Source organism: Sorex araneus, chromosome 2 (genome assembly GCF_027595985.1).
Source record: "Sorex araneus isolate mSorAra2 chromosome 2, mSorAra2.pri, whole genome shotgun sequence".
NCBI lineage: Eukaryota > Metazoa > Chordata > Mammalia > Eulipotyphla > Soricidae > Sorex > Sorex araneus.
The window spans coordinates 283,054,126-283,071,458 of record NC_073303.1 but is presented as its reverse complement, the minus strand read 5'-3'; the positions used below and the strand labels follow the sequence as shown (position 1 = coordinate 283,071,458).

At 43.4% G+C, this 17,333-nt stretch overlaps 1 protein-coding gene across 9 annotated transcripts in view; it reads right to left on the bottom strand.

The window, feature by feature from the left end:
* ACAP2 (ArfGAP with coiled-coil, ankyrin repeat and PH domains 2) overlaps window positions 1-17,333 on the bottom strand; it is a 133,119-nt gene that overhangs the window by 76,993 nt on the left and 38,793 nt on the right. For all 9 annotated transcript variants that reach the window (XM_055128866.1, XM_055128870.1, XM_055128871.1 and 6 more), the window contains exon 2: window positions 6,069-6,126. In XM_055128866.1, the coding sequence (XP_054984841.1) occupies window positions 6,069-6,126 (58 nt within the window). The remainder of the gene's footprint in view (window positions 1-6,068; window positions 6,127-17,333) is intronic.

The window sequence follows — 17,333 nt, the reverse complement described above, 5'->3', positions numbered from 1 at the left end:
AGAAAGGGAAAAAAGAGAAATGACTAAAGCAAAATCCTGAAGAGTTACTAGGCTAGACCTGCACAGGAAAAGGGATGCATGTATCACTCAACAGAGAAAAAAGGAAAAAGATACAGATTGTTAAGTTTCTACATCAAGAGCAATAAATAAAAGTGCTTCCTTCTATCAAAGCCATCAACTAAAAATGAAAAACAGGGTGGGTAAATCTTAAGAAAACAGAAAAGCATGAAGAGTTGCGACAGGTAACAAGATTACTTGGTTGACTCAGAAAAACTGCTCAGCATCACGAAATTCAGGCACATACAGCCCTGGTTCCTCCAACTGGCTTCACCAAGTAACTGCCAGCTGTGCGACTTCTAGAGAAAGTCCTAAAGGGGATGGAGGATACAGATGGCCACACTAATGTAGTAAGAACTCTGTGGAACGGGCATGGAAATGAAATGAAGGTCTCCAGGAGAGAAGAAGTGATGTAATAAAGTTAATAACTGACTGAATGGATTCATAGCAGTACTATTCCTCATAGCCAAAATGTGAAAATCACTCAAATGCTAAATCAATCAATAAACTGTGGCATATCCATTAATGGTATACTTATTATTCTGGCCTAAAAATGAAACAGAACATGCTACAACATAGATCAACTTTTCCAAAAACATTACGTAGAGCCAGAGAACAGTACAGAGAGTCAGGTGTTTGTGGTGCATGCGGCTGACATGGATTTGCTCCCCAGCACAACATAAGGTCCCCTGAGCACTCCCAGGGGTGATCCCAGGTCAGAGACCCAGAACTAAGCCCACAGCACAGCCAGGTGTGGTCCAGAAACAAACAAACAACAACAACAACAAAACAAAACCCCAAAATATCAGAGAGATACTCAATGGGCCAGAGAGATACTCAATGGGCTGAGCACAGGATTTGCATGCCAGGGGCTGATAGATTAGATTAGATCAGATTATAGTAGATTAGATTTGATTAGATAAGATTAGATTAGATTAGATTCCCAGCACAGATTTTTTTTCTTTTTTTTTTTTTTGCTTTTTGGGTCACACCCAGCGATGCTCAGGGGTTACTCCTGGCTTTTTGCACTCAGGAATTACTCCTGGCAGTGCTTGGGGGACCATATGGGATGCCGGGGATTGAACCCGGGTCTGCCACATGCAAGGCAAACGCCCTACCCGCTGTGCTATCGCTCCGGCCCCCCCCCCAGCACAGATTTAGGAGAAGCTCCTGCACACCTCCAGCTATGGCCCCTAAAAGGAAAGCAAACAATCGAGTAAGAAATTTAAAAATAGAAACATTATGCTCTGTGAAAAAAAGCCAGTCACAAAGGTTAAATATTGGATGATGCACTTAAAAGAAATATCCAGAATAAGCAAATTCATAGAGACACAAAGTAGATTTGTGGTTTCCAAAGATTTAGGAAGAGAGAAATGAGAATTGACTGCTAACAGGTTGAAGGTTTCCTGTGGGGTGACAGAACTATTCTGAAATTTGACCGTACTCCACAAAGGTGTTCAACATCATGAATATAATAAAACCATGGAATCATGTGTTTTAGTAAGGTGGGTTTTATGTTGGGTAAATCTTACCTCAATTTCCAAAAAGCACCCAAAAAAGGAATATTGAAAGGGAAGTGAATTTGAGGGTATCCAAAATATCAAGAGTGAAGAGAACTAAGGACTAAGAGTCTAGATAAGCTTGAAGCACAGGAGCAGCAGGAGTGAAGGTGAGAGCTGGAAGGACTTGAGTCGAAACTCAAGAAAGTAAGAAAGATATTAGCATTCCAGATTTCAGAGAGTCAAACTGGGGGGGGGGTGCACAGAATACGGCTGTCAAAACAGATCTCAGAGTTAGAACAGAGGTTATTACCACAAGCATTAGAGAAAAAATGAAATTGTCAGAGAGCTTAACCACATCTACAACACAGGAGGAAGGAGTGACACGGTAATAGATACTGTGCCATCCAAAAAGCAAATTATATTGTTAAGATAGAACGGAATGATAATATATCACATAGTATATGTATATATTCAAATACATAAATAAAAGCCTACAAAGAGGAAAGATTTTAACCTAAGAGTAAATGTCAAATTAAGTCAAAACTATCAAGGTGGTAGCCTCAACTCATTCAACAATGATTTAACTAAAACAAAGACTATGTCAGGCTGAAGGAGTAGTACAACGGGTAAGGCATTTGCCTTGCACACGGCCGACCCAGGTTCAAATCCCAGCACCCTATATGGTCCCCCGAGCACCGCCAGGATTAATTCCTGAGTACAGAGCCAGGAGTAACTGCAGTGCACCGCTGGGTGTGACCCAAAAAGAAAAAAAAAAAAGATTATGTCAAAGGTACTTTGTCAGATAACAAGAAAATAAACTACTTATTTCTTGACTATCCTCATTCCTCTCTTCTTTTCCTATGCAAACTGAGTAAATAGCAACTTTGTGACTCTGTTGTGAAGACGGGAGATAATACAGTAAAACACAGGATGTCGCACAGGGTAAGTGCAGAATCACTAAGGGCTGATTTCCACCCTTTAAAGGGGGTCTCTGACTTCAGAGACTGAAGAGTTTGTTCAAGGGACAGCTCCCTGGTTAACATTATTTACAAGTTACCAGGTGGCACATGCCATGCTCAGCACTTAGCATGTAGTAACACATCTTATTCTCACAGCATTCTTCAGAGATAACTAGATAACTCACTTTCTCTAGCTTAGAGAAGACACTGAGGCATAGGAAAGTTGAGGAATTGGCCCAAGCTTTAAAAAAAAAAAAATGAGAGCCACATTTAAATGCAGAAATCCTTGTTTCAGGCTTTCTGCTTTTAATCAGAAGGGTATGTCACACACCAGAAGTTGCCAAGAAAGGGCTGAGAATTTAAACTGAAGTACATGCAAGAAACAGCCAAATGAGAAAAAGGAACAATGTTTGGCAGTACCCTCGCTGTATTTTGAAGGGAATTTGCTTAGCAAACAGGGAGGGACTTAAAGCCCCTCATTAAAGTGCGAAGATGCATCAGGGACAGAAATCATTCTCGATGGCAGCTACTACGCTCTGGGAGGCTGCCAACCCCGAATACCTGGCAGCCTGTATAAACGGTCAGACCTGGGAGCCCATTGACGAAGCGTAATTCCCCAGAAACACAGTGACTACCAGGAGCATATATCATAAGCAAAATAAACACAAGCAGAGTCACTCACCGGGTTTAACCTGTTGCTGATAGGATTTACAATGATACTGCAGATGGAACCTGCCCTGGATCAAGGGAGGAAACCACCAGACCAGTCTTGAACAAGTTCTCCCTGTCACTAGTCCTTTGCTGCCACCACCTTCAACGGCTGCTCCCCAAAAGCTCATTTCTAGGCTAACGCCCCATACTTCTATTCAGCAGATTTTATTCAGATACTTTTAATTTTTACATTCTCCCCCTACCCCCACCCAAAATCTGTTTCATATAATTCAGCTCTGTCACTGTCACTGTCATCCCGTTACTCATCGATTTGCTCAAGCGGGCACCAGTAACATCTCCATTGTGAGATTTGTTGTTACTGTTTGGGGCATATCGAATATGCCACGGGGAGCTTGCCAGGCTCTGCCGTGCGGGTGATACTCTAGGTAGCTTGCCGGGCTCTCCGAGAGGGGCGGAGGAGTCGAACCTGGGTCAGCCGCGTGCAAGGCAAACACCTTACTCGCTATGCTATCGCTCCAGCCCTTGATTCAGCTCTACCCAAAAAAATATCCTTATTATACTACTTTATGATTTTAAAGAAAGCCTTGCATTTCCATGACTATCTCCTGAGCCTAATAGAAAATCACAACTATAACTTCTGTGGCCTGCCTTAAGATTTTAAAACTTAAAAACATGCCCGTCAAGGAGTCGGGCTGGGAGTTGGGAAGGAAAAAGGGGCCATTGGTGGGAGGAAGTTGACACTGGTAATAGGTTAGGTGATAGAAAATTGTATACTTGAAACTCAACTGCAACTCTGTAGATCACAGTGCTCATATTAATTTAAAAACAAACAACTTTGTTTCAGAAAGTTGAAAAACATAATACATCTAGGTAAAATTTAAAAATTCCAATTACGATAGTACTGCTAACCTGTTATTGCTTATCATTGCTGTTATTTATTAAAATAATAACAATGCTATCATTAAATAGCATTAAAAATAAAAATCTCCATAGAAAATAATGTTTTTGAGAATAGTCTTAACAAAAATTATAATATTTTAAAAATCTATCCACTTTTTTAAAAAAATAACATCAACAGTTTTAAGATACAATTCTTTCCTGGGAGCTTGCAAGTGCTCCTGGAAACATTTCTAGGTGGCACGTGCTACTCTAACATGAGAGCAGAAGCACAAGGGAACAGCAGGGCTCGGGCTAAATGTCCAAGAACTACGCTGGTGCTGCCTTTCCTAACCGTGATGGGACGGACACAAGCCCCCCGCACCCTCTGGGATTTGGCAGTCTCATCTGTGAGTTGGAAACAGTCGAGAATTGTCCTACCTATCTCAGAGAATTATTGTAAAATCAAAATAGACACTATAGCAAAGAACTTACTCTGAGTCCTATAGCATACTACGTTCCTATGCATTTCCTAATTTTTTCTTTCACATCATTATCTAACACTATTGCTTTACATAACTTTTATTTGGCCTGTCTTTGGTTTGGGGGCCACCCCTGGCACTGCTCACAGCTTCTGCCTGGCTCTGGCAGAGTTTGGGGGTCCATATATGGTAACTGAACCAAGGTCAGTCGTGTGCAAGGCCTGCTCCCTAGCTGCTGGGCTATCTCTCTCACCCTGCTTAACATCGTTTCTATACTACTTACAGTATACACATATGTTTTTAAGATTTGAAAATATAGAGAAACAGCAAAGTGTGATCAGGGAACAAAAGTCTTTGGTATCACCTCCTGGAATCTAATCTGATACTCCAAACTTATTGAATTAAGAACTATAATCCCAAAAGGTAAGAGTCCAGTGAGTCTTATGCCCCACAAGATTTGAGAAGCACTGTATCACAGAACAGTACTTAACACAATCACATACAGAGGAAATTATTTCACAAATGATAGTTAAAATATATGCATCTAAATTCAGAAATCTGAAAAGATCTCAAGAGAAAAAGTGATTTTCCTTAAGATAAGAAGCCAAATATTTCTCATTCTCCTGTTTGTGCCTCTTTCAGGATAATGTTCCTTTAATAGAGGCAAAAAAATTAATTATTAATATAAAAGAAATATGGAAGATAGAAATGACTGTACATTCACCCTTGCATAGAATATGACCACTTAATATCAATTATTAAATATATATTCACCATTTAGATTAAATATTTATAAATTAGGCATTAGAGTAAAAAAGCAGAATGAGTATTTTAAATTTTATTTGTATTTGAACATGACCACATCCAAATTTATAAACAAGAATAGTCAAGTTGGGACCAAAGAGATAGTGAGATAGTGCAGTGGAGTAAGGGACTTGCCTCGCACGCAGCTAACCCGAGTTCAATCTCCATACAGTCTCCTGAGCACTGTCAAGAGTGATACCCTGAGCACAGTTAAGAGTGACTCACGCCTCACGCCCCCCCCAAAAAAGTACAGTCAGATTGGACCAGTGACATGATTCAAAGACTGGAGCAACATGTGGAAGGTGAGGTTCAATCCCTGACACCATATGGTTCCCTGAGCAGCGGGAAAGAAGGGAGGGAGGGAGAACAGAAGGGAAGAAGGCAGGCAGGTAGGTCAGAGGTTGTAGAAGTACGAAATCCACTAAGCATCCATAGGGGAGCAATCACTCTGAAGGAGGAAAGACTCCCAACAATATAAAGAGTGTCTAGTCAACTCTGAAGCTAGATGGACTCAAACTCTTCCTCTGGCTTAGATTTTCAACAAGATGCTAATGTTTCTGGCCTCAATTTCCTCATGTGAAAATTGGAATAATAACAGCACTAATATTAGATATATATATTACAGCACTAAGTTTTAGAGATTAAAAAAAGTGACATGAACCACTTATGGGAAACAAGTACTTGTTTGTGTATTTAAACATTAAAGTAAAATTTACCTTATCAAGTTTTAATTCCAATTCTGCGACATCTCCTTCTACTTCTTCCAAAGCAGCCCTGAAAATATTAAGTATAAAATAAGTTATGTTATTTTATATGTCTAATATGTATACTTAACTCCTAAAAATAAACTCTAAATGAAATTAGGCATGAATGCTTAAAAGTTACATTTTACATAAAGTAATAACTACCTTAGGATAAGTATGAATACTTCATAATTACATAATAAAACACAAAACACAATTATTGCTTAATAAGAGACCATATTGGGTTGAGTTAATCAAAGTATGTGTATTATTTAAATTTACTGCACCAATTAGAACTATTTAACGTCCCTTAAAACAATTTTTTTTTTAATTTTAAGTTGAGTCATTAAAAAGATAGAGATTTCTATTCAACCAAGCACATATAATCAACAAAGTATCTTTGACAATTAAATAGACTGGATTTACTTGAGAGACAAAAATAAACTCTTGTTTAATGCGCCATTTTATATTGAATGTACTTCTCAAAAATCAGCAAATACTCCATGCTGACAAAGAGATATAATAAAAGCATAATACTCAATAAAACTTGATACCTACCACTCTAAAAGACTATATTAGGTCACTGGAAATTTGTCTAGAATAAAACAATATCAACTAAAACTTTCTAAGAATAATTGTATTTCCCTCTCGGAGAGCCCAGCAAGCTACCGAGAGTATCCCGTCCACACAGCAGAGCCTGGCAAGCTACCTGTGGTGTATTCGATGTGACAAAAACAGTAACAAGTCTCACAATGGAGACGTTACTGGTGCCCGCTCGAACAAATCGATGAACAACAGGACAACAGTGCTACAGTGCTACACTTAGCAGTAATATAACAAAATACAAGTCATCTACCTTAAGTTGCTGATACTATTTTCAGATGCCTTCTTGGTAAATCAACAATTTCCTACTAGCTTTTTCTTAAACTACCAAAATTTGTTTCAACAAGATTGCTCCAACTGGGGGGACTGGTCAAACCCAAAATTCAAAGCCAAGAGAAGCCTAGATTGAGATCTGTTAACTAGAACTACCCACTTAAAATCTAGGTGACCCTAATAATCCTTGTTTTTATTTCACCTTGTGATTCCCCTTTTCCATCTGGTTATGTTTACTGAAAAGTTCTTTATGGAAAAAAAAAAGAAAATTTTATGACTATTCCAAAAACTAAATACAGTTAACATTCGGGTCCAAAAAGCAGGAACTGGTGCTGAGGATGTGGCCTAAACAAACAAACAAAACCACTTGCTTTTGCTTTCCTGTCCTCTCCTAAAATTCTTTCCTGCCAGGAAGGCGAAGGAGTCCACAGAGAGCTGCTGGGACAAGCTCCCCTTCTCCTGAAAGGAACAGGACTCACCCCACCCTGTCCTTAGCACTCCGGCTGCTAGGGATTCATCCCCAAGCTGGGGGAACCAAGTGCTTGGTGGCTGTCACACAGATCTCTGGACCTCAGAGTCTGCTCCCCGCCCCCACTCCCAGGGAACTCACCCCACATATGACAAGCCCATTCTGACAGGAGGAAAGATGCTGACGTGTGCGTAAGGGAAAAAAGCACAGATCAGCAATCTACGTGTTAACTGGAACTCTGAAAAATGGGGAAAAAGGAGCACGGAGTACAAGTAGGAGTGTACACCTTTTAGATTGCTTAGTTGCCAGAAATGTTTTTTTTTTTTTTTTTTTGCTTTTTGGGTCACACCCAGCGATGCTCAGGGGTTACTCCTGGCTTTGCACTCAGGAATTACTCCTGGCGGTGCTTGGGGGACCATATGGGATGCCGGGGATCGAACCCAGGTCGGCCGCATGCAAGGCAAACGCCCTACCCGCTGTGCTATCGCTCCGGCCCCAGAAATGTATTTTTAGTTTTTTACAACTTAGAGGACTGAACGATAGCACTGTGGGTAGGGCATTTGCCTTGCACGTGGCAGAACCCGAATTTGATTCCTTTGTCCCTCTCAGAGAGCCCAGCAAGCTCCCCAGCAAGCTATCCTGCCTTCACAGCAGAGCCTGGCAAGCTACCTGAGGCATAATGGATATGCCAAAAACAGTAACAAGTCTCACGACGGAGACGTTACTGGTGCCCGCTTGAGCAAATTGATGAACAACAGGGTGACAGTGCTACAGTGCTACAACTCAGAAGGGAGAGAAATCCAAGCAGATGTCCCCATGCCCCTCCTCGGGGGGGGGGGGGAGGGGGGGAATCGGGTGGGAACTCTTTGCCCACCTACATACCTCCTCCTCTCACTCCTCTGAGTAGCCCAGGACACAGACTTTTAAAATATTTGGTGAGTTAAGAAACTCCACAATTATTTACTCTTCCAGGAAAATCTCCTCATTTATACTTTTAACTTTTATTTAATTTAGCTCGGTTCAATTTCACTCTTTCAAATGAACTAAAAGGGGCAGAGAGAGATTTGACTGAACCCCTGGTTTCAACTAGTTTGCCGGAAGTTCTATGTATTTTCTCTCCTTGGTCTTTGCCTGTTTTGTGCAATCTTTCTCTTACCTTTTTAAAAACGCCACTTTTAAGAAGTTACTGACTAAAACAAGAGAGAAAATGTGGTTTTTTTTAAGCTGTCAAGGCCTTTGTGACTTTAAAATACAAACACCAAAGTTCTACTTGATCATAAAATGTCTGTGCAGACTCGCAGTGGCGTCTGAGGCAGCCTGACTAACCGCTGGGCGCTCCTGAGTCCTCCTCAGTTCAGCCCTAACTGTCACCCACTTGCCTGAGTCTAGGACGTTCTGTCTGTTTTTCATCGGGAAATCTGTAGAGAAATGCCTATTTAAAAGACCTGGCCTGTTCTTAATCACCAAGTGCTTCTTATTTTGAAATCATCTTCTAAAAAGCACTGTTTCCCTTTAGCCATTATTTAAGTCACTTGCACAAGAATGTTGGAGAAGTCTAGTTTCTATCTACTTCTGCATAGCTAAGAAGTAGAACCTTTAACTCACTATTAACTCACCGATTTTGTTTAAAAATAATACAAAAGATGGGGCTGAAGCGATAGCACAGCAGGTAGGGCGTTTATCTTGCAAGTGGCTGACCTGGGTTTGATTCCCAGAATCCCCTATGGTCCCCCGAGCACCACCAGGAGTAATTCCTGAGTGCAGAGCCAGGAGTAACCCCTGTGCAAAGCTGGGTGTGACCCAAAAATGGAAAAATAATAATAATAATACAAAAGACATTCAAACAATTATCAATCTATGAATCTTGAATTGGGCATAAGCATTGATGCCTATCTCGAGTAATATGAATATATGAAGTATAGTTATAGTCAGATATAACTTTAAAGTCAAAAAGATATTTAAAAATGAAACTGAATTTTGTATTGTTTGAAACCCAATCACAAGCAACTTTACAACTCTCATGGTGATTCAATTCAAAAAAGTAATGAATTACAAAAAAATGAAGAAGAAAAAAAAAGGTGGCCTGAGGAGGGACTGTCTGTATTATGAAGTTAGGAAGACACGAGCTTCCCTCTGCACCTCACCCCTGCTTACTGAGCTGAGTTTCGCTTACTGAGCTGAGTTTCGCCCACTGCTTCCAAGCATCAACCTGGAGAAACATTCTGGAACATATGTCTAACGTATGAATGAATGAGTGCAATGAGTGCAACATATGAATGAATGAGTGCAGTAAGATCATCTCTAAAGGGGTCGGGAGCCTGTGCGGCGCTTACGAACATGCTTCGCCTGCCACAAACCCAGGGTCAATGCTGACTGGTACAGTCCCCGGAGCAGGAGAGCCTTGAGTGCCCCCAGACGTGACAGCCCCCAGCACCGCTGGGGGGTCCGCAGGCCCGAGCAGCCTGGCCTCTTTGGGCCCTTGCATGAAGCAGTTTTCCTGAGAATCATCGCAGGTCCTTCTGCACTTCCTAAGCGGGCACTGGCAGGCAGGCTCCTCCCCGAGAAAGAGAGTAATAGTGGACGCAAGAGCCCCTCAAATACTCGTGAGTTCTCCCCAACACTGACTGAGCAACACGTGTTAGAAACGCATGTCGCGTTAGCGGTCAATTTTAAAAGACCACGGCCTCCTTAGCTTCAACTTTAGTTGTAAAATGTATTAAATATTTTCCTAATTAAAATGTATCACACATTACCAAGAAAGAAAAAAATTAAGTAGTAAAATAAGATAAAAATGATGCTAAAAGTCGTGGGGGTGGGGCTGGAGCGATAGCACAGCGGGTAGGGCGTTTGCCTTGCACGCAGCCGACCCAGGTTCAATTCCCAGCATCCCATATGGTCTCCCGAGCACCGCCAGGAATAACTCCTGAGTGTAGAACCAGGAGTAACCCCTGTGCATCCTGGGTGTGACCCAAAAAAGGAAAAAAAGAAAGAAAAAAAGTAGTGGGGGTGGCTAGGGAGACAGCGCAAAGGGCTGGAGCACGTGATCTCGTGTGGGAGGACCCAGGTTTCATTCCCAGCACCACCAGGTCCCTCCAACAGGAAGGAGAAGGGGGAGGGGAAGGAGGAGAGGAGGGAAGGGATGGAGTGGGAAGGGGAGGGAAGAGGAGGGGAGGATCAGAGAACCCAGGGCGTGGTTTAGTAGCTAAAAGTGCCACCCTGGAAATGAGAGCAGATCCCTAGCACCACCCACACAGGGGGGCAGGAGGTGCAAATGGTTCTGTTATCTGGGGTCGCAGCACCGCAGGAGAGGGGCCAGTGTCCAGGTCCGTGCCCCCAAAGGGCCTCACAGCCAAGGTGCCATCTCTGAACTTCAGAGAACAAACCAGGAAAGAAAGGGAAAGGGGGGGAAGGGTGGTGGGGGGGAGTGACAGGGGAAGGGAGGGTAAGAGGAGGGGGTTGCAGGGAGAGCCTTGTGGTCAGGAGTACATGGAATCACCCTGAAGTCAACCCTGCGCACCACAGGTGCACCCCTCCCACCCCAATGAGCACTGTCAGCATGGCCCTGAGCACCGCCACGCCTGAGCATCAGAGCACTGCCGGCCTGACCACTGAGCCATCCTGCCAAGTGTCACCAGTACTGGCTTAGGAACCCCCGCCAACACACACACACACACACACACACACACACACACACACACACACACAAGCACTGGAGTTAAAACAAGGTAGGGCTGAGAGACAGTACTAGGGTTGAGGCTTTTGCCTTGCATGGGGCCAACCCTAACTCAACCCGGGGCACCATATGGTTCCCTCTAAGCACAACATCAAGAGTAGCTCCTGAGCACTGCTGGGCACGGCCCAAATATCCAAAAATGAATAAAAATAGAGAAGGCAGTTGGGAAGGTCGCCCAGCAAACTCTATGGAGCCTGTCAAGTCTGGCCTACAAGCTGCTCTGGACCGTTCAGGAGCTTTTCACAGCTTTCATTTGGAGGGTGGGGGAGCGGGTATTTGGGCCCCACCCTGGGGTGCTCAGAGCCTACTCCAGGTGGTCTCTCGGCAACTCCGGCAGAGTCTGGAGAGTGTAGGTGGTGACAGGGATCAAACCAGGGTGGGCAGCAGGCACATGCCGCACACTTTATCTCCTGTACTGTCTCTCCACACCTACACTGTGCAGGGAGGCTGGGTGGGGGATGGGCTCGACAAGTCCAGCTCACGGGCTACTCCTTGCAGGGTGCGTGGAGGCCGTGTCCGAGGATGCGCCAGGCCGTGCCAGGGCCTCCCGCCTGCAGAGCCCATTGAGCTTCCTGTCTGGCCCGGCTTTAAGCGGTTCAAACAGTCGGGGGTTAAATTTAAGGAAGAATAATGTTAAATGGTACATGAAAATTACATTAAACTCAAACCTCACTGTCTATAAATAAAGTCTGATGGGAACAGAGCCAGGTTCGTTCATTTATATGCCGTGCTTTCATACTTAAGTGGTAGAAGATAAGGCCCATAAAGCCAAAAATATTTACCACTATCAGGCGCTTGCTTTATAGAAAAGGACACTGCCTCCATGTTATGAATGTCCTCGAAGAGCATAAATTTTTATTCTCTAAAATATGCACAGGTTCTATTTAGAACTCTGGTTGACTGGATCCTAAAAGGTTGAATAAGCCCCAAATTCAAAAAACTAGGTAATTTATTTTTACTAGCAACAGTTTCAGACTGCTATCTACTCATGTGTCACAGTTTTTTGGTAGTGTTTTTTTTTTTTAATGAACAACTCAAATAATAGTTAACTAAAAGCATAAGGCCAAAATAGGAAAACAGCCTAGGAGCAAGTATTAACACTGAGACATTTCTAATTACACAGTGATCATCTGGGGCTGTGAAATAAATAAAGCTCTATGAGAAGCACAGAAATAGAACTCTCCACACACCCAGATAATTGCATACCCCTGGTGTGGCAATGAACTTTTAAACCACTATTTTTATAAGATTATCCATTAAAAAGAGCTAAGAGTATGTACAATATGAATATTATATTTTCTTGATGGAACTGGTGGGAAAAGGGGAATCGCGATAAAGAATTATTTTAGCCATTCATTTGAGAGCCCTAAGAAAGGGGGCGGGGGGCTGGAAACTATTTTCACTTCAACCTGGACAATATCCTTAATATGGAATTAATAACCTAAAACTGGGTCACATGCTGAGGTAAGCAAAAGAGCAGCGGGAGGATGCTCGTGCTCGCTAGTAAGCACGGAACTCTTCAACAACTGAAGACGGACTTGAGGTCTAAGTCCTAATTGTCCCCTGGAGAATCATCAAACAGGTTATTACTCAAACACAAAATGCAGACTTTGAAATTAAGGTCTCCGCGCCTTGTTTTACAGACTATAGTCCTGAACGCTGCCTGCGGCGGTTGTGGAGAGCGCATGCGCACACTGGTCAGCACGCCTGGCTTTCGGCCCGAGGAGCTTCAGACACCTGGGACCCCTCTTGGCACAACTCTGCAGGGAGTGACTGTCCCTCGGCACTGTCCGCTGTCGCAGTGGCTGGGGACACTGCTCAGAGGGGAGAGACAGCAGGCTTGGGTGCAGGCACCCCAAGTTCCATTGGCCCACTGGGAATGGTCCTGAGCACCCCAAGGTGTGTGGTCCCCCCAAAAAACAAATAAAATCCAATTTGTCTGTAAACTCAATCACCATTTGGTCACTCAGAGGAGTTGTCTGTATGCCCATCATGGTACCCACCATCCCCAGCCCACGCCCACCTCCAACTGAGTAGCTAGCTCCCTTCTCGGGTAATAATCAACGGCCTGTTCTGGCAAAGAAAGTACAAGGGCCCAAGGGGAGAGAGCTCGCAGAACCACCGAGTCAATGAGCGGCACAATTAGGATGCAAAGAAAAAAAAAAGGAAGAAAAAAAAAACCCCATCCCAACATGAGACGTTTCTTTCTCTGAGTTTTAAACCAGAACACAGGGTACCCACCCTGGAAAATTATTTTCTTAAGGGAAGTGTCTCACAGAGATCAGGAAGACAGCTCCAGCGGCAGACACAAGCCTCTCCCGGGTGAGGCCCCGAGTCTGCGCCCAGCACATGCCCTTCCGACTCCCCACCCCCCCACCCCACCAGGCACTGCCAGGGGAGGCCCCGGGTCCCCTCCCACGCCCAGAGCCCGTGGGCCATGCCCTCCAGCTCAAGCGCTGACACACTGGACCCTATTTTTCTGCCTAATTTTAACTACTTGGTGTTGCGGGTTTTTTAATTTTTATTTTTAAAATGTAGCCTATTTTACTGCTAAATGTGTGAAAAGGTTCTGTTTCAATTTAATCTACAAAATACAAATGAACAGTCTCCCCCATAAGTATGACAATTAAATTTAAAAATACATGTAAAAACCTTAATGTATTGAATGATACTCAGTAAGTACCCAATGACTGTCAGCTGTGATTATCAAGGAAAACACATCTTTTCCTTTACATCTGATGGGGCCAAGAGGGAGGAAAGCAGCTTATCGGGTTAAGTCATCACGTGCTTTGTTTATCTGCTGGTCTGTTTCAGGGCCAGGTAGCATCCTGCCCAGGGTTGGTGGACCCCTCCTGCGTGCTCGGGATCAAACCTGGGCCCCCTGCGTGCAAAGCATGCTCCAAGTCCACTGGGCTATCTCTCCAGCCCCTATCACATGCTTTCAACAAGAATTTAAAGTGGTTTAAAAGGGAACAAAAATTTTTAAAACAGTCCAGGATCAGCAAATAAACCAAGTCCAAATTCCTTCAACAGAAAACACTTCAAAACTTGCCTCTTCCAAAAATTATATGCCAAATACACACTGGAATCTCTTCCTAACTTCTTTACAGCTTCAATAAAGCCACAGGATAACATAGCTGAAGGTTCTTTTTACTTTCCAGAGTAATAACGTCAGTTTCATTTGATTCCCCTGTGCTCAAATATCAAATACTCAAATACTGTTACCAGTCTGCAGGAGAGTTAAGATGCGGGATGAGGGCCAGAATGGTAGCACAGTGGGTAGGGCACCCGTCTTGCATGCAGCCTACCCAGCCAGGTAAGATCCTCAACACTCCATAGGGTCCTGCAAACCCGCCAGTAGTGATCCCTGAGCACCACTGGGTGTGGCGCCAAATGAAACCAAAAAGAAGCATTCTGAATGAACTTTATTGCACAGTAATAATAAGCCACCTTTTCAAAAGTCTGCTCTTTGTTTTGTTTGGGGGCCACACCCACCAGCGCTCCTGGCTCTTTGTCAGGGTCACACCTGGCAGGGCTCTGGGATGACAGGGGTGCTGGGGATCGAACCCTCCCCACTGAACTATGGCTCCAGCCCCTAAAAGTCTGTGCTTTTATTTTTAAAGGTCTTAGTGGAATCAAAAAGGTCTTTCTTCTCCAAATATTATCTTAGAAATGTTGCAACAGTTCCTATTTGCTCAGATTGGTCTGCTAAGCAAATCTAGCAAGATCCCTGAGAAATTCAATCCAGTAATAGTTAAGAAAATAGAGGGGAAAGATGAGAAATTTCAATATACAAATAGCATCCGGTATACTTTCAAAAAATAAAAATTGACTAAAATTAAAATTTGATTAAAATAAAAATTTGACTAAAATCAAGTATCATGAGTCTCTGAGACAACTGTTTCATTTCTCCAGACTTTCATTCTCTCATCTATAAAAAGTGAGGAATGGATGGAATTATCTTTTAATATCACTTCCAGATTTTAACATTTTATTATCCTGGAATAAGCATTCAAAGGAAAGCAAGAACCTGGATTTGATTATCTTCTACCAAGCAGCATTTCCTTTCAAGTATGCTTTCAACAAAAGAAAACAGAAAAAGAAAAAATTACAAGCCATGAAAACCTTCGCCAAAATGTACATTATTATGGTTCACTCATTCCTTTCAAAAATTTCCAATATATACATCTTAAGCGGCAAGATGGAGACTATCGATAATAATAGCGGGGTTTTTCTTGTTTTGTTTTTCTGTTTAGCTTAACATTTTAAGGAAAAAGAATTTTATCTTCTGTTCACATGTATTTTGAGTGAGCCCCATTTACTTCCTTTGGAATATTATTATGTTCATAATAAACATTGCTATGCCCCAAAGAAAAAGGAACTTAAAAAAGCTGGGGGCACGGGGGATGTGGGGCAGCAGAGAGATAACAAGGGGTTAAGTCATTTGCCTGCAGGATCCCGTGCACCAGATGGTCCTCTGACCAGCAGTGGTCCCTGAGCACCACTGCATGTGCCCTTCGAATGCCCAAACAAGACCCACAGCAAAACCCTCAGGACGAGCGTTAGGAAGAATGATGCTGAAAAGCCACTCACTCACAGACCAAGGCTGAGGGGCAAATAGCAGCAGCCTTAGGTGAATGAGGAAGAGATGGGGAAGGCGTTGCCAGAGGAACTCCCTTTTGGAGTCTCTGGTGCTCAACCATGGACAGTCTCCTGTGCACTGCAAGCCCACCCTGTGTGAGCACCAAAATTACGCGTGTGCAACCTCTGGGAATCACAGTAATAATAACAGCAACCGTGGCGAGGAAAGGCGGGGAAATAAATAAACACCACACGATTCAAATGTTACCCAGATCACCCTCCTACGCAGGAAAGTGGGAGTGTGAGAAAGGAGAAGTACAGGATCTTCTGTTGCCAGGGATCCAGATTCTCTCCTTAGCGAGGGTAGATTTCAACCATCACCCCCAGAATGTGCTCTGCAGAGCAGAGCAGATCATAGAAAAGGCGCTGTATTATCGGGTGCAGTGGCAAAGTCATTGTTTATGGGAAACTAGCCTAAAGAAGCACAATAAAGCTTTATCCTGAGCAGATGGGAAACAACTTATTTACTTATTTATTTTACAAAAGTTTAGAAAGCTGTGTTTCTATTCCTCTCCTCCCCTTCAACAACCTGGATTTCTTGTTGAGGGAGTTCGCATATTCAAGCAAGTGGAACCAAGTTACAATTACCGTGGAAGTTAACACGATTCTGATGTGCCAAAGGAGAAAGTAAGGGAAGAAACAACCCCATACACTTTGTTGGGATCAGTAAGTCAACAATGACGTTTGAATTTTAAAAAGTCCCTTTCAGCTTTCCCAGAAGAAGGTATAAAGCCAGAACAAAGTCCAAAAAGATGAAAGCTGAAGGAGGGAACTTCTGTCTTGAAATTATGAAAACTTCAGGCAAGTATACCTCAAAAAAAAAAAAAAATTAAGGGGCCAGAGCAATAACAGAGCTAGTAGGACATTTGCCACGCATTCAGCCAGCCTGGATTGGATCCCCAGCATCCTGTATGGTCCCTCGAGCTGCCAGGAGTTTCTTCCTGGACACAAAGCCAGAAGTAACCCCTGAGCACCACCAGGTGTGGCCCAAAAACAAACAAAAAAAAATTTAACTTCCTACTTCCCAAGTCAGTATACTCCCAAGAATTCAAATCACTGTAACAGGTTTTGACAAAATAGAAAAAATAATTCTTGGCACTAATTAAATGCTCAACTAAGGGAGTATCTTTAGTTCAGGGTCCTGGGTAGTAACAACAGAGAGACAAGAGCACCAGAAACTTCGTGTTTCACAACAGCAGGGTGGAGATCTCCGTGGGGAAAGAACACTGGAACCTACTGAGAAAACTGTCAGGACAATCAAGTCTTTCAAATACGATGAAACCCTTGGCAGACTCACGCTGACGGGAATCATGATGTTGGGGACATCAAGGGCCAGGCCCGGGCGAAACTGCTGAAAGTTGTCGTCAGAGTGAGGCCGGGGAGCTGGGACAGTGGGCAGGGCACTTGCCTTGCATGCGGCTGACCTGGGTTCAGGCCCGGGGAACCCAGCCCCTGCCAGGAGTTGACCCCTAAGCACAAAGCCAGGAGCAAGCCCTGAGCATGGCTGGATGTGGCCCAA